The sequence below is a fragment of the Rhincodon typus genome, chromosome 21 (assembly GCF_021869965.1).
Source record: "Rhincodon typus isolate 14 chromosome 21, sRhiTyp1.1, whole genome shotgun sequence".
In the NCBI taxonomy this organism is placed as follows: domain Eukaryota; kingdom Metazoa; phylum Chordata; class Chondrichthyes; order Orectolobiformes; family Rhincodontidae; genus Rhincodon; species Rhincodon typus.
Genome location: NC_063352.1, coordinates 4,188,245 through 4,207,788, shown reverse-complemented (window position 1 = coordinate 4,207,788; position 19,544 = coordinate 4,188,245). Strand labels below are relative to the sequence as shown.

The following is a 19,544-nucleotide window of genomic DNA, read 5'->3' as shown; positions in this document are numbered from 1 at the left end:
TTGAAAAATGAGGATTTGGAAATACTTGTGCCTGAAACGCAAGGCTGGTATATGGGCAGAAGGGAATTGGGGAGACTAATGGAAAGTTGACTCTTATTTCAAAGAGGGTTGGAGGATAAGATTCAGGAAGTTTAATTGCAACCATATAAGGTTCCGGTGAGACCATAGGAGTACTGCGAGCAGTTTTGGTCCCCTTATTTAAGCAAATATTTCATTTAATTGGAGGCAGTTCAGAGAATGCTCCCTAGGGTGATTCCCGGTGTGGAAGGATGGTCTTATGAGAAAAGGCTAAACAGGTCGGGACTCAACCCCCTGGAGTTTGGAAGAATGGGAGATGATCTCTGAAACACATAGGCTTCTTAAGGGGCTTGAGAAGGTAAATGCTGAGAGGATGTTTCCCCGCCATGGGAGAGTCTAGGACCAGAGGGCATTGTCTCAGAATAGGGGGCATCAATTTAAGACTGAGATGTAAAGGAATTTCTTCTCGCAAAGGGTTGAGTGTCTTTGCAACTCTTTGCCTCAGAGAGCTGTGGGGCAGAGTTCTTGTACATATCTAAAGCTGAAATGGATTCTTGATCAGAGGGGAAATCAAGAGCTGTGGTGAAAGTGCAGGAAAGTAAACGTGAGGGATGTTGGATTATCCATGATCCTGTTGAACAGCAGAGCAGGCTCAAGGAGCCAAACAGCCAATCCTGTTCCTATTTCTTATGGTCTTAAATGATATTAAAAATATATGTATAAATTTCAGTTTATCACACTTTCCTATAGAGATATCCTTTTGCTCATGCAAACCTTTCAGAATTTGTACCCTGATGAATCTGTATTGTTCCCACCAAGATGGATCTCTTCATACTTTTGTGCATTAATTTTCATCTGCCACTTGTCCACTCATTCTACCAACCTGTCTCTGTCCGTTGGAAATTCTATACCTTTCTCCTCATGGCTCACCACACTTCTAAGTTTTGTGCCATCCTCATATTTTGAAGTTGATCCCTGCACATGTATGTAAGAGGAAACGCAGGGGTACTGACACCAATCCCTGGGGAACTCCATTATAAACCTTCTACCAGTCCAGAAAAAAAAACAATCTTTCATTGATCTCGCTTTCCTGTCTTTAACCAATTTCACATCCATGTTACTACTGTACATTTATTTAATGAGGTCTAACTTTGCTCTTTTACTTCATCAAAGAAAATGTTGAGGTTTTTTGAACATGATTTTCCCTTTTAAAAACTTAATTCTTGTTAATGGCTTTCCTTCATTCACCTGCATTTGCCCACATCACTATTATTTTGTCCTGAATTTTGTTTCTTTAAGATCAGCCATGGTCTTATTGAATGGCGGATCAGGCTTGATGGTCTACTCCTGCTTCTATTTCTTATGTTCTTATGTTTCTAAAACTTCCTCACTATTGAGATTAAACTGACTGGTATGTAGCTACTGGGCTCACCTTTACACCCTTTTTTTGTTGAGGATGTCACATTTGCAATTAGCCATTCTCTGGCAGCAACCATGGATCTAAGAAAAATTAATAAAATTGTGCCCCTCCAATCTCCACTCTCACTTCCTCCAGGTACATCTCACCTGGTGCATGGGATGTTACAATATTGGAACAGTTGCTGTTTAGTAATTAAATAATCTCTTATTCTATTAAGCTTTCCAATAGAGTTAAAGTTGTACCAAATCTTCTTTCTTTTGTTTGTATTTTAACTGGAGGTAAGAATAAATTGCGTTTTGCTCAAAGCCAAGTGGTGTGATCAATTAAATGACCTCTGGAACACAGCACTTTACACTTGCCTCGAAATAGCAAAGAAGTTAGAGTCTAGGCTATTTTCTTGATATATTTGAGTGGGTGCACCGGATGAGATGTGCCTAGAGGAAGTCTCACTTGAAGCACAGGGTTATCCTGATGCTTTATCAATTTTATGTACCTGCAACCTATCCAATACTTCTTAATCAATTTTAAATACTTCAAAATTCTGAACTGCAATTTTTTTTCATCATGACATGGGTAACATCTCCTTTAGTAAAGACTAATGCAAAGTACTTAATACCTCAGCTATGTCCCTGAATCAATGCACTTTTTTCTGGTACCTAATCACCCCCATTACTCCTAAACATGCTTTACTTGTTTACAGAATGTGAGAATCACTGTCTAGGCCAATATTTATTGTCCATCATTAATTACCCTTTCAGATGCTGTTGAGCCACTTTCTTGAAACCATATAGCCCATGTGGTATCAGTAAACCCACAGTGCTTTAGGGAGAGAATTCTATTTTTGTTTTTTTTATTTTTATAAACTAATTGGATCTATGTAGATGGCTCAGCAGCTTGGCTTTGAGTCATCTGATGTATTTTGTATTCTGCAGAACACATTCTTCCTCCAGTGAGTTATGATGCACAGAGTTATGCTGTTAGTTGTCAGATATAGAAATTCATAGAAGCTTTCAGGGCAAACCTTAGCAAGGCCCAGCAGTTTTATTGTGTAAAACCATGCAAAGGGAACATGGGTTGTCCATGCAGAATATGGAACGTATATTTCATTATGGACAAGACTAAACCCCACTCAATTATATCAAGGAAATAGCCTAGACTCTAACTTTTATGTTCTTTAGAGGCAAGTGTAAGGTCTGTGTCCCAGGTGTCATTTAATTGATCACACTACTTGGCTTTGAGCAAAACACAATTTATTCTCGCCTCCAGTTAAAATACAAACAAAAGAAAGAAGAATTGGTACAACTTTATTGGAAAACTTAATAGAATAATAGATTATTTAATTACTAAACAGCAACTGTTCCAATGTTGTAACATCCCATAAATGCACACTTGGCAAAGGCAAAGTCAGTAAAACAATTGTCTCACGTGTGATTCTGGCAGCAGAAAGGGAACCCAAACTTCTAGCTGTAACAGAGAGATGTAACACCTTCCACAGTCAACTTCCAAATCCCCAACAACTGTTGAAAACCAAACTAAAACCTTGGTTCTGTGGAAGCCTGACTCCACCCATTCAAGCTGCTTCTATTGTTTGAATTTTATAAAATAAAACCCAAGGCCTCACAAGCTGTTTACTTTATTGACTTGGAGGAGACGGCTCAACACCTTTCGCTCAAAACCTCTCTTCAAAAAACCTAGACGAAATACATCTCTGAAAGCCATAGTATCATCACAATTTAAACGCACTGATGTTACAAACATTTGAACATAAAGTGCCCTTACAGCTCCAAAATGGTATCTATAGCTGACATTCACTTATGTTGGGTGCCATTTTTAAGTGCATTAATGCACACAATAAATATCTAGAGCCAGGTACATCTTGTGGAGTTGATTTGATGGATTGGTGTCATTTCTGATGCTCATCACTCCAGCAATACCTCTCCACCTCTCCATCTCTCCCAACTGCTGAATGTGTGCTTATCTGTAAGGACTACCCCCATTAACACTATATGAAGGCATAACTTGACAGAATACCGACATGTTCAACACTGGTTGATTTTATTTCCCCAGACTTGCTATGATTATACAAGTCCTGTCTCTTGTTTGAGCAATAATCATGTGAAAGCTTTTTGCCTTGTGTGGCATCTGTGGAGGGAGAAACAGATACTATGATTTGAGTCCAATATGTCATTTCTGCAGAACTAAAGATGCTTCAGGACCTGTTGAGTTTCAACAGTACTTTGTTTGTATTTCAGTAATGCTGATACTGAAGATCTGAAATAGGATTTCTGTCCCAGGCCTACTGCAGTGCCCCAGAAAAACCCAATGCAAGCTGGAGGAATGGCATTTTCCAATTGGCCATATTGCTGCCTTCAGGCAGCACTGAGCTCGACAAATTCAGAACATGAACTCTGTCCTCATTCCATCCTCCCAGTGTTTTTTTTCCATCAGTTTGCTATGTTGGAGCTGAGCTACTTTCAGCTTTTAACACCTACCATTCCTCTATAATCTTCTCTACGACCATTTGCACTCGCTTTGCTTTTTGCTTTTCTGCCACCTTTTACATTTGATCCCTTGCTCCTCTCCAGCTGCTTCTGCAGAATAGGACCCATCGCTTTACTTGCCTCCCCCGCTTAGTAACAATGTTATATGGGATTGAAGCATTGACTTTGTTTCTCAGTCCATCGACGCTGCAAGGCCTGCTGAGTATCTGTTTATATTCCCACTTCCTTCAATTTGTCGATGCTGCTAAAGTTCCTCATCCTGGTAACCATACTGGTGAAATAAAAGCAAAATAAAAGAGGATGTTGCAAAGAAGAGTCATGTTATACTCAACATCAACTCTGTTTCTCTCTATACAAATGTTGCTGAGTTTCTCCAGCACTCACTCACAGCGGTAGAGTTGAGTTTGCTGGTGCGGGATCCAGTCAAATCAGCCGTGGCTGCATAGGCGAGGACTAGTGCAGACTCATAATGGTGGCAGCATCAGTGGAGGCATGATGATGCGAGAGAGTGATGACTGTTGTTCTGGTGGAGGTGCGGCAAGGGGACTTGTGGCTGGCCACTCTAAGCTCTTGGCTGAATACTTAGCAAGAGGGAATGCAAAGTTGAACTTCCTTTTTTTCCCCTTATTTTTCTGCCTTAGAATGATAGGTTTTTGTTTATTTTTCTGTGTTTTAAGATGGCGCCGGAGAATGGTGACACCATACAACACTAAATAAATCAAATCAAATCATAGCTGTGGAGATTCTCTCCAGCTGCGGTGATCTTGCTCTTGCTGTGAAGGTCTGTCTAACCGTGAGGCTCTCTCTCCAACTGTGAGGGTCTGTCCCAAGCTGTGAAGGTCTGTCTACAGCTATGAGGCTCTCTCTACAGCTTTGGGGTCTCCCCCTCCAGCTGTGAAGGTCTCCAGCATTGGAGGGACTCTCACAGCTGTGATGGTCTAAGTCCAGTTGTGAGATTCTCCACAGCAGTGTGGGTCTGTCTCCACTGTGGGGATCTCCAGCTGCAGTACTCTGTCTACCGCTGTAGAGGTTTTCTCTCCAGCTGTAAGGGTCAGTCACCAGCTGTGAGGGTCTCCCTCTCCAGCTGCAAAGCTACCTGTCTCCAGCTGTGAGTCTCTCTCCAGCTTTGGGAGGTCTCTATTCAGTTGTGAGAGTCTCTGTCTTTGCAACTGAGGGTCTCTACAGCTGTGAGAGTCTCCAGTTGTGAAAGTCTCTCTCTAGCTGTGATGGACTGCAGATGTGAGTCTCTCTCCAGCAGTGGGGATCTCTACCCAGCTGTGAAGTCTCCCTCCAGCTGCAGAGCGGCCTGTGCCCAGCTGGTGCCGCCCGCGAGCTCACGCTGTCCCTCACGGTGGCTGTTGATAAAGTTTTGTTGTTGAAGTTTGTGCGGCTGCGCAGCCGGGAGCGGCTCTCCGAGCGTGGGGAAGATGGCGGCGCTGGACAGCGAGCAGGTAAAGACCGGGGTTTGGATCCGGGAGGCAGGGGAGTGGGAGCCGTCGGATCCTCCCTCAACACTCTCGCTGTGAGAGCTGGAGTGTCCCGGGAGCTAGTGAGCCGTCAGCCTGGGCCCGAGGGTGGGGGAATGGGTACTTAGCCGCGGGCTCGGGGCCTATGCTGTGTGGGCGCAGGGGACACGCGTGGTCCGTCAGCCCTTGGCGGGCCAACCTTCCGAGAGATCTCCGTAATCACCGCATTGGAGACGGCCACGGCAACGGGTCATGAGGTGGTGGTAGGGCAGCTTGAGAAAACCTGAGAGGCAGAATACCGGGATGAAACTTTACAAAATGCCGGTTCTGCCTCAACTACTGTGTGTGTCCTGCTCTGGGGGGCACCGCGCTTAAGGGAGAGAGTGCAGGGGTCCGGGAAGAGAGGCAAGCGGGATGGATAGTACAGACCCGATGGACTGAATGGCCTCCCCCGTCACACCGCTGTCATTCTGTGGGAAAACATCACAAAAGGGTTTGTCGATGGCGGAGAGTTAGAGTCAGAGAGATGTACAGCGCGGAAACAGACCCTTCGGCCCAACTCGTCCGTGCCGAGCAGGTATCCTAAATTTAATCTAGTCCTATTTGGCCCATATCCCTCTAAACCCTTCTATTCATGTATCCATCCAGATGCCTTTTAAATGTTGCAATTGTACCAGCCTCCACCACTTCCTCTGGCAACACATTCTGTACGTGCACCATCCTCTAAAAAAGTTGTCTGTTATGTCCCTTTTAATCTTTCCTCTCTCACCTTAAGTCTATGTCCTCTAGTTTTTTGACCCCTCCACCCCAGGGAAAAGACCTTGGCTATTTACCCTATCTATGTCCCTCATGACTTTATAAACCTCTATAAGGTCACCCCTCAGCCTTCAATGATCCAGGAATACTCCATTTATTCTTGCTGGACTGTTATTCCAGAGACCGAGGCTGGGAGCCTGGGTCTGAATCACAATACAGCAAATTATGGAATTTAAATTTGGGAAAATAATCTGGAATTTAAAGTCTAATGATTATCATAAAAACATATTTTGTTTGCTAATGTCCCTTAGGAAGGAAATCTGCCATCCTATCCTACATTTGATTCCAAACCTACAGCAATGTGGTTCTTCTTAACTGCTGTCTGAAGTGGCCAAGCAATACCCTTTTTTTCCCCCCTTCAACCCTCACATTGAACACCCCAGGGAGGAAGCACTGACAGTGACCAGGATGCACACAAACCCTGGGTGATGGCAGAGAGTGACAGAACAAACAACAAGGAAAATAAAACCAAGAACTGTGGATTCTGGAAATGTGAAACAAAAACAGAAATTGCTGGAAAAACTCAGCAGTCTGACAGCATCTGTGGAGAGAAAGCAGAGTCAACTTTGAGTCCAATACCCCTTTTCCAGAACAGTTCTGAAGAACTAATAAAGAGTCATTGGAGTCAAAATGTTAACTCTGTTTTCTTCCCATTGGTGCTGCCAGACCTTCTGAGTTTCTCCAGCACATTCTGCTTTTGTTTTGAGGGGGAAAATGTACTTGACCTCATCCTCAATCACGTGCCTGCTGCAGATGCATCTATGTTCAAAGTATCAGTAAGGGTGAACAGCACTCAGACCTTGTGGAGATGAAGCCCCATCTTCCAGTTGAAGCTTTTCGTCATGTTGTGTGGCACTATCATAATGTTAAATGGGAGAGACATCAAACAGGTCTAGGAACTTGAGGCTTGGCGGTCATGAGGTCCTGTGGACCACCAACAACAGCAAAATTGTATTTTAACACAATGTATAGACTTATGGCCTGACATATACATCTACGTACTATTACCATGAAGCCAAGGATCAAACTTGGTCAATAAAGAGTGCAGGAGGGCATGCCAGGAGCAGCACCAAAAAGTAAGGTACTGTCTGAATTAGACAACAGAGTAATCTAATTGGTCTATGCTACAAACACAAAAATATTTGCTTTTAGCCTCATTCGTACAAAATATGGACAGATAAATAAAAGAAAATAACAGACTGGCCAGACTGCTTAAGTGCTTTTCACAATGTGTTGTCCCACAGGCATAGCTGATGGTTTCTAGGTTGATTTTCTGAAGATGTCGATCAGGGTCACCTTTACAGTTCACTCAGATAAAGGCAGTGATGCTTAAACTTATGTTTTCTATTCTCTGAGCTTCCAAGAGCTGCTCATGGAAGGTTAGATGGGAGCTTTCAAATTTTCATCATGCTGTAGCATTAACAACCAGATTCCTTCTCACAGAAAACACCGTACCAATTCAAACTCTGACCATTCCCTGACAGACTGACCATCTCCTCCACAAGATCCCAGTTACCATTCAACATCTGACATCTCCTTGAGCATAAGGTCAGATTTGCTGGAACCTCTTTATAGTCAGTTCTGCTATCAGTTTACACCTAAAGCTTTTCCCTTGTAATGATGCATCTGCAGGACTTTTTGGTCAGGAACCAACCTGCATTTAACTTTCAGACCTGGCCTCATGAATAAGCATAAGCTTGTTTGATCTGTTTTGCTTTTAACATGAGCTGTTACCCACAGTCTAAAAGTCATCTTCAGCTCACAGTTCCCAGTTCATGCTCCAAAGAAAAACTGATAAAAGAATAAAAATGAGTTAAAAGTTAGCAAGGGCTCCTGCTTTGTTTAGTCATAAATGGTGCCGCGACAGTGAAACAACTTGCTGGAGGAGGCAACTCCACAAATATCTCCCATCTTCAATAATTGAGGAGCCCAACACATCAGTGCAAAAGGCTAGGGCAGCTAGAACAATGTTCAGCCAGAAGTGTTGAGTGGTTGACCTGTCTTTGCCTCAGCAAGATGTCCCCAGCATCACAGATGCCAGTCTTCAGCTAATTCAGTTCACTCCACATGACATCAAGGAACAGCTGAAGGCTGAGAACTTGAGAACATCAAGTTAAAGTGATTGGCAAAAGAAGCAATGGTGACACAGAAGGGAGAAAACTTGTGCAGCAAGCGGTTAGGACCTGGATTTGGAATGTGCTGCCTGAGGGTTTGGTGGTGAGTGATTCAATTGAGGCTGTTTTTGGGAAGAAGTTATTATCTTCCACTGTGAAAACAAAGACAACGTATTGGTTTAGTGCTGTTTCTGAGTTTCCCATAATTACCTCGCTTTATTCATCCTCTAAAAAAACCAACATTTACTTTCACTATTCTCTTCCTTGTTCATATACTTATAGAAGCTTTTGGTATCTGTGCTTATACAACACTGTTCCCTGGTTTTAAAAAAAAGTTTCGCTGTGCAGACCTATGAGGTCTGTGCACTGCAGCAGCTTTCAGAACAGGATATCACTACGTGAACACGCCAAATGACATGCGTGACCTGAGAGTACCATGGGGATATTGACTGCAGATTTCCTTCTCTGAACGGCGTTAGTGAACCAAATGGATTTTTACAACAGTAATGATTCTACAGTCAACATTAAACTAGCTTTTAATTTCACTTTTATTAATTGGTGGGAGTTGAACTGATGTCCCCAGTGCAATCACCTGGGTTCAGATTACTAGGCCGTCAACACTGCCTCCTGAATTCCTTTTAGAATAAAAGTGGTACACAGTGAAAATCTAAAATAAAAGGAAATGCACAGATCAGTCAACACCTGTAAAGAGAGATGGCAAGCTAATGCTTCAAATGTGTAGCCTCCATAAAGGAATCAATGAAAGCTGTGCGCCAGAAATATTACACTTATTATAAAATTAAACATAATGCATCTCAGTTGAGGGCAGAATGTGAATCACTTATAATGCTGTCTGTAATCACATGAAACCTCAACTAATGACCTATTTGTATCTGGGAAACATTAGGATCCTCAGGAGCAGATGAAAGAAAATTCTAAGAATAATACAATGAAGTAATTTTGCTAAGAATGGAAGTGATCACAATGCATTATTAGAAAGTAAATGCTCCAGCTTTTGTTTATCTGTCTTTTGAATTTGCAATGCCAAAGAGCAAATTTGCAGTTTTCAGACAGCTGGAGCAAACTGCATTAAAATCAGCAGTTCTAGAATGTTCCTTTAATGGAAAATTTACTGGTGTATTTATCTCAAAACGTTACCTATGTTTGTGTTGATGTTCCCTCCTGCCTTGCTTCATCAGGTGGCTAAGGCTGTGAAGGCCCTGCAGGCATACGTGAAGAAAAGCAGGAAAGATGCAGAGCTATTCCTGAATGAAAATGAGAACATAATGCTGAATGTTACAGTATGGAAGATTCCAAATCAGGAGCAAACAATCAAAATGTAAGCCAATAGAAATAAAACAGAACATAAAAGATGCACCAAATTACTTGTTGTTTCCATGACCTAGTGCAAGCTTTTGTAATAATGTTGGAACAGTTGATGCTTTATTTCAAACTGGTGAAATTTTGCTCTTTTACCCCTTTCCTCCTGTAACCTTAATGAACAGTATATACGAGCGGAGGAAATCCCAAAGTAACAGCTCATCCAAAACTTGGTTGCTTGTAGTATTATATTACTACTTGAAGCAGAACCTTGCAGTGGCCAATTGGCCTTAGCCATCACTGGAACCCTACCACACACTGCAGATGATGAAGATTGTCGTCTTCACCTTGAAGAACAAATAATATGTATGAAGAGCCCTTGGGGTGGATGGGGGAGGAAATGTAGCACAAACAAGTTGCTGGACAAAGTGAGCAGGTCAGGCAGCGTCTGTGGAGAGAAATCAGAGTTAATGTTTCAAGTCCAGTGATCCTTCTTCAGAGCCTTCAGAAAGCTCACTCTCTCCACAAACGCCACCAGAACTGTTGAGTTTCTTCAGCAGTTTCTGTTTTTGTTTCAGATTTCCAGCACCTGCAATTCTTTTATTAACCTAGCAAAGAATTTGTTTACATTTTAAATTTGAGGTCTCATGCATGATGACAAAATCTGAAGTTGGTTTGATTTAGGCTATCTGGATGGACATTTTATTTGCTTTTACTCCATCTTAAGTGATTCTTGTATTCCCACTCTCTGCTCTAAATTGGTAATAGTTCTGATTCTTTGATTGAACTAAGAACTGTTTGAGTGTGCAGTGATTGGGGTGGTCCAAATGATCTCGGTTTTATTCATCTGGAGAGGAGGAAAGCTGCATGGGAAGTCTGAAATTACAATTTAGTAAAATTTGCAGTAGGTCAGTTACTAAGACATGCTGGATTTCACCCTGTTAAAGAAAGGTAAAGAGGAGATACTAGAGCCTCTAGTCACAATTTTTTCAATCAACTTGAGACATGCAAGCTATCTCATGAATGGGAACCTACTTAAAACCTCTGATCACAAATTGCACTTGTTGGGAATGTGTTCGGGGGTCTCGAGATAAATTACTTTTTTCTGCTCTTCAATGTCCATAATTTGAGATAGAATTGAGCATTGAGAAATGCTTACGTTCATCAGGAACATCCAGAACAGACTTTCTAAACTAAATTGTGTTTGACAAATTTAATAAATGTAAGTAAAGCAAGAAAATATGCTGTATACAGATTTTTAGTAATGCCTCAGGAAGCATTTTGCCACATTTCAGGCATATTGTACAAGAGGAAATGTAGCAGCATGGATGGAGATAACAAGGTGTAGAGCTGGATGAACACAGCAGGCCAAGCAGCATCAGAGGAGCAGGAAAGCTGACGTTTCGGGCCTAGACCCTTCTTCAGAAAATTCGGGCCTAGACCCTTCTTCAGAAAATTTCTGAAGAAGGGTCTAGGCCCGAAACGTCAGCTTTCCTGCTCCTCTGATGCTGCTTGGCCTGCTGTGTTCATCCAGCTCTACACCTTGTTATCTCAGATTCTCCAGCATCTGCAGTTCCTACTATCTCTGAAGCATGGATGGAGAATTGTTTGACCAGCAGGTGCCAGCAATTCATTTACATTTTGATAAGTATACTGTCATGCCACTCTACACTGCATTATTTGGAATTTTAATAATAATAATAACAGGAAATCTATGTTGGTTAATGTAGCTAATTTTGAACTCTGATGGCGAAAAGATTTTATTTTTGCAGAAATCTGCCTCATGGAATTCGATCAGAGTCGATGGAAGTTTGTCTCTTCACCAAAGATGAACCAAATATGACTGCAGATCAAACAGAGAGATTCTATAAAAAGCTTCTCAGCAAGCATGGCATTAAGAATATAACACAGGTAGGCTTCTAGTTCAGGCAAGTTATAAACTTACTTTTAAAACTGTACCTGTGCATTTTATCTTTACGTTGTCCATTGTTGATATTTTGTAACCCAATTCTGTGTAGTAGTAATAGCTGATCGGAATTTGTGGCAGAGCATTAGCTGCGTTCTTCATTAGCTTTGTGATTACCAGAGCATGGACAGGGAAGATCTAAACAATTGTCTACTTAATTGCCCTTTGTGCGTATTACTGAGATTACTGAGCTCCTTGTCCGAAAATGGGAAAGATTCCAATTCTGACTATGCTTCGCAACCGATAAGCTGAGAAGCATTTTGATCCCCATTTTAGTATGGTTTTTAACTTAAGATGGTAAATACGGGTCCCCCCACTCACCCACACATTCTCTCCCTCTCTTGCGCTCTCTTTCTCACTCAATAGACCTGCAAGTTGTTTTTTGAATCCACACTGACTATCTCTTCACTTTCACTGTAATTTCAAAATGATTTTGAATTTGATCAGTTCTTTTTTATTTGACTTTCGACCTGTGTGTAATTTTAAAACCCATTCAAAATTTCAATTTCTAAGTGATGTGCTTCTATTTCAATCTTTCACAGTAATGGTTCTTGAAGTTGATTTGTTCAAATACAACGGCACATGTTGTCGAAGAAATAGGGTGAAATAAAAGGCATTCCACCAACGAAGCTCACTTACTAAGGAGTTGATGAATTTGTACATTACTAAAGTCACACCTCCCATTGGTAGAATAGTACAATAGTACAAAATACAATGGTTTTATTTCCTTTGTTAGGTCATTCCCTATAAGACACTGAAGACTGAATACAAACCATATGAAGCAAAACGTCGTTTGTTGAGCAGTTTCGATCTGTTCTTGGCTGATGACCGAATAAGACGACTTTTACCTTCCCATTTGGGCAAACATTTTTACAGCTCTAAAAAGTAAGTCATATAACTATATTGGTTTTTTTTCCTTACTTTGGTATTTCTTAAAATGCCTTTTCCTTCAGCAGGACTGATGTTCTGTACTAACAAACAACTATTTAATTGCAAAATTAATTTATCATAGAATCTTAGAGTGCAGAAGAGATCCTTCAACCCAAAATATACCACTTTCCCACACTAGGCCCATAGCCTTGAATGTTATGATATTTCAAGTGCTCATCCAAGTACTTTGCAAAAGTTGAGGTTTCCTGCCCCAACTACCCTCCAGTAATACATTCCAGACTACCATCACCCTCTGAACAAAAAAGCTTTTTCTCAAATACCCTCTAAACCTCCTGCCTTTCACTTTAAAATTATGCCTCTTTGTTATTAACTCTTCGACTAAGGCGAACAGCTGCTTTCTATCCAACCTGTTCTTGGCCTTCAAAATCTTACAGACCTCTACCAGCTCCACCTCAACCTTCTCTGCTCCAAAGTAAACAACCTGAGCTTATCCAGCCTCCCTTCGTTGCTAAACTGTTCCATCCCAGGCAACATCCTGGTGAACCTTCTCTGCATCCACTCCAGTGCAGTCACAACCTTCCTGTAGCGTGACCAGAACTGCACTCAGTACTCCAGTTGTGGCCTAACCAAAGTTCTGTACAACTCCAAGATGATCTCCTTGCTATTATAATCTATGGCACAACCGGTAAAGGCAGTGTCCTGCATGTCGCCTTATACCCTACCTTATATACCCTGTCCTGCTTAGCTTCTTAGTGTCTTGTCAGTCATTGAATACTCCCTTGTCTTGTTCCTTCTTCCATCAGCTCATTTATCAGAGTTAAATTCCATTTGCCACTGATCTGTCCGTCTGACCAATCTCTTTATATTGTCCTGTAACCTAACACCTTCCTCCTCACTGTCAACCACCCAGCCAATATTTGTGTCGTCTGCAAACTTATTTATCATACTCATCTACGCCATTTATGAAAATCGCAAACAGTAAGGAACCCAGCACTTATTTCTGTTGTATGCCAACGCACACCAGGCTCAGGTCACACAAACAGCCTTCTGGCATCATCCTCTGTCTCCGGTCACCAAGACAATTTTGGATGTAAGTTCCATGACCTTTTACCTTCTTTATCAGTCTCCCATGTGGTACATTGCCAAAGGCCTTGCTGAAATTCATATAAACTTCATCAAACACTCTACCCTCATTCACGCACTTGGGCACGTCCTTGAAAAATTACATAGAATTTGTTAGGCATGACATACACCTGACAAAGCCATGCCAACTATCCCTGTTCAAACATTGCCTCTTTGAAGGATAAAAATTATTTCCTTTTACTATTTTCTCCAGTAGTTTCCGTACCCACTGTTTTAGATTCACTGGCCTATCTCTACAACCCTTCTTGTAAAGTCGAATTACATTACCTGCCCTCTGGAACTTCCCCTGCGGGCAGAGACAATTTAAAAATTTGTGTCAGGACCGCAATAATTTCCTCTCAACTTGCTAAAGTAAATTCAACAAATTAGACCAAAAGTGGTGTTCATTAGATTTTCATATATCTCAAAACATAAGATATAATTCTGGTTAAAAAAAAGGAAGATGGTTGTGATGGTTGGAGGTGAGTCATCATATTCGCAACACATCGCTCCAGGACTGTCTCAGGGTAATGTCCTAGGCGCAAACATCTTCAGCCATTTAATCAATGACTTTTCATGAGGTTGAAAGTAAGATTGAGTGCTAATAAAATAATGTGTCTGTTCCTTAGATGCAGGTTTATAATAGTTGTTGTCATCTTGATTATGTAGGCAGCCACATAAGTAAATGTGTGGTGAAATTCCTGCCTAAATTCATACAGTTAGTGTGCAAAGGTGATTGGTGATTTCATTGCAGAAGGTGTTTCTTTCTGAAGTTAATATGCAAGTATGAAAATGCACAAAATTACATAAATATAAAACACGAATATTGTGGCTTCATGAGCTCATTTGGAAAACCTGTAGCTGCCATGTATGGCAATTCTCTCAAACTCTTAATACAGCCTTTGTGAGCAGTGTAGCCATGCAATTTTCTGACATTTTCTTGTGTATGGTTTGCTCAATTTTTTGTTTTGATTTTTGTTTTCAGAGCACCTCAGTCAGTGAAGCTGACTTCAAAGAAGCTTGCAAAAGATCTGAACAAATTAATCCAGGGTACAACCCTTTTTGTGAACAAGAAAGGCAGCTGTTAGTGAGTATTGAGGCATATCGCTGCATTGTGTGTTCCTCAATTTTGAGAAGATTTAACTATATTTTGCCTACGGAAAGCATTTCCTTTTCATTTGCAAAACATATCCAAATGGAGTTGACAAGTAAAACAATGAAAGTCCCTGCAGAAGTCTAAATTGTTTGGACTTGCAAATATGCAACATTCCAGGTTTTGTTGTAGACAAATCTGGTGTTGCTAATTTTGAAAAAGACTTTGTTTTTCTCCTTTGTTAATTTTATTTGAAGACCTTAGTTTCTTCCAAATTTCTGAGCACAGAAGGTGCTGGGTATTTCCATTGTTGCTTATATCTTGAGTAGTCATGCTGACTTGACTAGTATCCATACTCACTGCACAGCACAGCTTATTTAATCACGACCGTGCTTTGATACCAGTGCTTTGTTTAATTCTACATGTGTTTGTGGACAAAGTAATCAGCTGCTCTTTTAGTTGACACATGGTCTCCTCCACTTGCCAGCAATTTAAAATTAGACCCTTGATTTGAAATGTCAGCGAACAGAGGAGCATTCTTATCATTTTCAGGACCAGCTTCAGGATTAACTGTTAAGAGGTAAAAAGATGCAGGACTTGGGGGTGGGGGGGTAGTGGGGTAGTGGGGTGGTGGGGAGGGGAGGAATGGAATGGCCTGAAGTAACATTTGTGAACAGGAACAGTTAGTTCTCGCAAAAGTGGTATAGTTAGTTAATGAGTGGCTAGTCATGTTGAAACATTCTGATAGACTGAAAACTAGGCAGATAAAAGAAATTCGTTTTTATCAATCTGCAAAGCATAAAATAAAGATTGAAGCATGTATGTGGGATTAAGGTAGAAGCTGAGATGTCACCTTTTTTGAAAGAAATTATGATTTCTCCACTGATATTTTTAGGTGAAACATTCATTTTTAAGTCTGATCTCTAATCATGAACTAACTGCAACCATTGAAAATTAGTACACCTCATGCTGCAAGGTGTAACTTTTTCACGAGCCTTTAGAATCATACAGTACATAAGAGGCCCTTTGGCCCATTGAACAAAACATTAACTCTACGCTAGTCTGTCTTTCCAGCACTTGGCCCATAGCCTTGAATGTTATAACATTTCAAGTGCTCATTCAACTACTTTTTAAAGGCTATGAGGTTTCCATGAGGAACTACCCTCCCAAGTGGCGCGTTCCAGATTTCCACTACCCTCTGTGTGAAAAAGACTTGTCCTGAAACCCCCTGTAAGCCTCCTGCCTTTCTCCTTAAAGTTATGCCCCCTTGATCCTTCAACTAAGGACAACTTTTGCAGCTAGACTAAAAGCTTAACCAGGTTTGTTCACATTATATCCCTGATTTCTAATTGTCTGGAGAATGAGGGACTTCAAGAGATTTAGTAAGTAAGCATAGAATCTCTAAGAATGAGTTTTGGATTTCCATATTCAACTATGCATGTGCAGGTTCCAATGTTTAATATTTTATCAAATTGAAGGAACTGTGTAAGTGCAAATTGGTGGTACTATCAGGACTAAGCATTCAGTTTCAGAGAAGTAATGACAATGAATGATAAGAGTTTTAATGTTATCACGACAAAATCGGGACCAGTTTTGTATTTTTATTTCATCTGAATCGATTGTCTGATCATTGGTTTGATAGATCCTTGGTAGAAATTATTTTAAATTCAGTGAGCTGCTGCTGGCTACAATAGCACAAACTAATGGGGTCATAATGAGGTTCAGCTATTTCAGTAACCTGTATGTTTTTAAAACATGTCTGCTCCCTATCTGTTTCTGAACATCTAATTTACCTGTGGAGCCAAATAAATGCTGTATTGTGCTTGCAGTCAGTCAGGACTATCTAAATAACTTACTCCATGCTTCTCGCCTGTCTGTCTATTTCTCTGCAGCCTTGCCAAAGGCTTCACTGTTCTACGTGGACATGATGGCCTTGAACTTCACTGTATCCTGGGACAACTTCTGGATTTTTTTTCACTTGTGGTCAACATCAGACACTGTGCCCTGGAAATTTAAACAGATTGTGGATGTTGATTAAATTACCAGATGATAATTTCAGAAATACTAATTGCTCACTGTGAAGTAACTTTAGGGAATATGGAGTTTAAGAGATTTCATGGTTTGCTATCCTTTGTGTAAAAGGTAATTTCCTGGTATATTTTCTGTTTTTTCTTAGTGCCTCCCGTGTAGCTCATACTGGAATGAAGTCCCAGGAAGCAGTGGAAAATGTTACTGCAGCAGTTCATGTTATTGCACAGAAGTTGCCCATGGTATGTAGAAAATTGTAGCCTTGTTGGGAATAGAGATGATCACGTATGTGTATGAGTGTAACTATCCTTTGAATTGTATGTACATCACACCTAGGATGATTTTAACTTATTACTGCAGTTGCCATCTTTTCTTTGCTTTTTCCTTCCCCCAACTCTCCCCTCTTGCAGTAATTAGCAATTTTTGTTTTATTCTCTTTAGTGTAGACTATGTGGGTTGTTGCAAATGACAGAAAATTGGTATTTTAAACAAGAGTTTCCAATTCAGTAGTGGAATCTGTAAAGTGCTAAAATAAATGAGATCCATAGTGACCATAACGCTGAGAAGAAATGAATCCCAAAATGCCTCAGAGTAAAGGAACTGAGGGACAGGATTTTACTTTTTAAAACTGTTACTGTAACAATCAAACCCAAAGTCAACATAAAATTAAACATATATTAAGAGACAAATGGTACTTCACACAAAGATGGACTTCTCTTAAGATCAATATAAGAAGCAGTCGCCGGAAATTACAAGCACGTATCACTTCCCATACGAATGTGGCACCACTTACAATGCCACCAATGTGTAGAATCTCTCACTTTTTCCACTCAATCGATTTGGCTTTTGAGTTCTTTCATCAGCTGCCTTTATCTCACAGAAGTCCCAGTTATTGCTAACACCGAAATAGCAGACTGTTGATGAACTGTTGTAACTTGATCGTAGAAATTTCCCCAAAGACACTCTTATTCGACCCCTCTAATCAAGACTGTTACACAGTAAAGCTCTGGCAAAACTGGAGAAGCAACTGTAAAATTATTAAACCACAATCTTTGTTCAAAACCTATCTTCAGCTTTCAATCTTTTCAACTGTGTGACACATACACATGTAAATGTACCTTCTCTATTCTACCTTTGCTGCAGAAACAAACCATATCACAAGCTGTAATTAAGTAGCCCCATTATCTGTTCTTTGTCCTTTCAGGTTAGCAAGCTTACATCTGTCTAAATATTAAGTCACATCCCTGTTGATGGCTTTTCCTATTATCTGAGCCCTTTCTTTCCAGCGACCTCAAGTCATGCTGATTTCTCGTGAGTTTAATGATCTTGTAGCTGGGAGTTCCAATTATCCCTCTTTCCCAAATTATCTTAGTTTCACTTTGGATTTAAGGAATATCTTGCAAATGCAAACTTGCACAAAGTACCGAGATAATCGCAAATATTTCAATTCAGCAATGTTTGATGTGCTGTTTTCCTTTTCAATTTACTGTGTGGTGTATAGGGGAGAAAAGTGAGAAACTGAAGTCAGTAATATTCTTAAAAATGCAACTTTGTATTTTAGTGTTAGGTGACATTTGTTCCCACAAGCTGCTGGTGCTCATTTTCCATGCTAATGACTGTGTCTGTATTTTGCAAATCCACTTGGATATAGCACAGCTAGATGTAAAATAATGCTTCTACTTGACAGCACCAAACAATCTAATGTCTTATCTTAGTAGGTCAAGTTGTTTTGCAACAGTGTGAAATTTGTTATTTCCTACACTAGCGATCCCTTTGGTAACTAAAATTGTAAAGTTGTACAAAAAATAGAACTGATATGACATTAATATATTTATGCCTAATAATGTGTAGAAATGTTTGGTTAATCTTGAGTATAACTAGTCATTGCCAGAGACTTTCACATCCAAGACCCCTTGAAGAAATTTTTAAAAAGCAAGGATGCAGGGACTTGATCTAATATTTGTCACGGATTTGTTATATTCCAAATGTGCAAAATGCAGACCTTCTCATTCCCCCATCTGGTCCCAGGTGTTTGGAATTTTTTATACTTATTTAAATTGAAGTTTCAGTTTTTAACAATTTTATTATCAGTAAGAACTAGAGTTAAATGGACAAGGATTTCAGGCAAATTAAGGGTTACCATCAGAAAGGGGGTTATGATGGTAGTGAAAACAGCTGAGGATGATTAACTTTTTCATATTGATAACTCAAATCCTTGAGTGTTTTGAATTTTATTTCAAACCCAGGTCCCATGATTTTTTAAACACGTTTTCACCATGTATCATTTGCTTTGCGAGAACTCCACATTTACCATTAGTACTCCAGCTTTTGATATTATTTCCCATCCTATTATTTTTCTTTAACACATTCACAAATGTGATTACAAATTGTTGCGTTTGTGAATTTGCTAAACTGACCAACCAAATAAGGGAAATACATTTTGCTGTGTTTGTTGAGGGAAAATAACTGATTTTATCTATCTTCTCAATAGTAGGATCTGTTAAAATGTTGTAAAATTTCTCATAAAGTTGTCCCAACAATGTTTTCTTTTCTGGCGGCAGCAATGGAAAAATGTGAAGGTTCTTCATTTGAAAACACCAGCTTCTGTTGCTCTTCCCATTTATGCATCTGGGATGCAGAACCTTCAGGATCTGCAGGAAAGCCTTCCAAAGGCTGTCAACAAACAAGTAAGTAAACAATGTTCATATTTTTTTAAAAGAACAGTAAAGCTGTCTTTACTGCACTGCAAGTGAGCTTTAAAAGAACAGTAACTGTTCTTTTAAAGCTCA

At 40.2% G+C, this 19,544-nt stretch overlaps 1 protein-coding gene across 1 annotated transcript in view; it reads left to right on the top strand.

The window, feature by feature from the left end:
• Positions 1–5,258: 5,258 nt before the first annotated feature.
• The window catches only part of rsl1d1 (ribosomal L1 domain containing 1), a 23,214-nt gene continuing 8,928 nt past the window's right edge, over positions 5,259–19,544 (top strand). Inside the window, exons 1-7 of the mRNA XM_020521931.2 lie at positions 5,259–5,390; positions 9,535–9,674; positions 11,428–11,566; positions 12,358–12,506; positions 14,620–14,721; positions 16,904–16,997; positions 19,317–19,442. Coding sequence (XP_020377520.1) covers positions 5,367–5,390; positions 9,535–9,674; positions 11,428–11,566; positions 12,358–12,506; positions 14,620–14,721; positions 16,904–16,997; positions 19,317–19,442 — 774 coding nt within the window. The 5' untranslated portion in view covers positions 5,259–5,366. The remainder of the gene's footprint in view (positions 5,391–9,534; positions 9,675–11,427; positions 11,567–12,357; positions 12,507–14,619; positions 14,722–16,903; positions 16,998–19,316; positions 19,443–19,544) is intronic.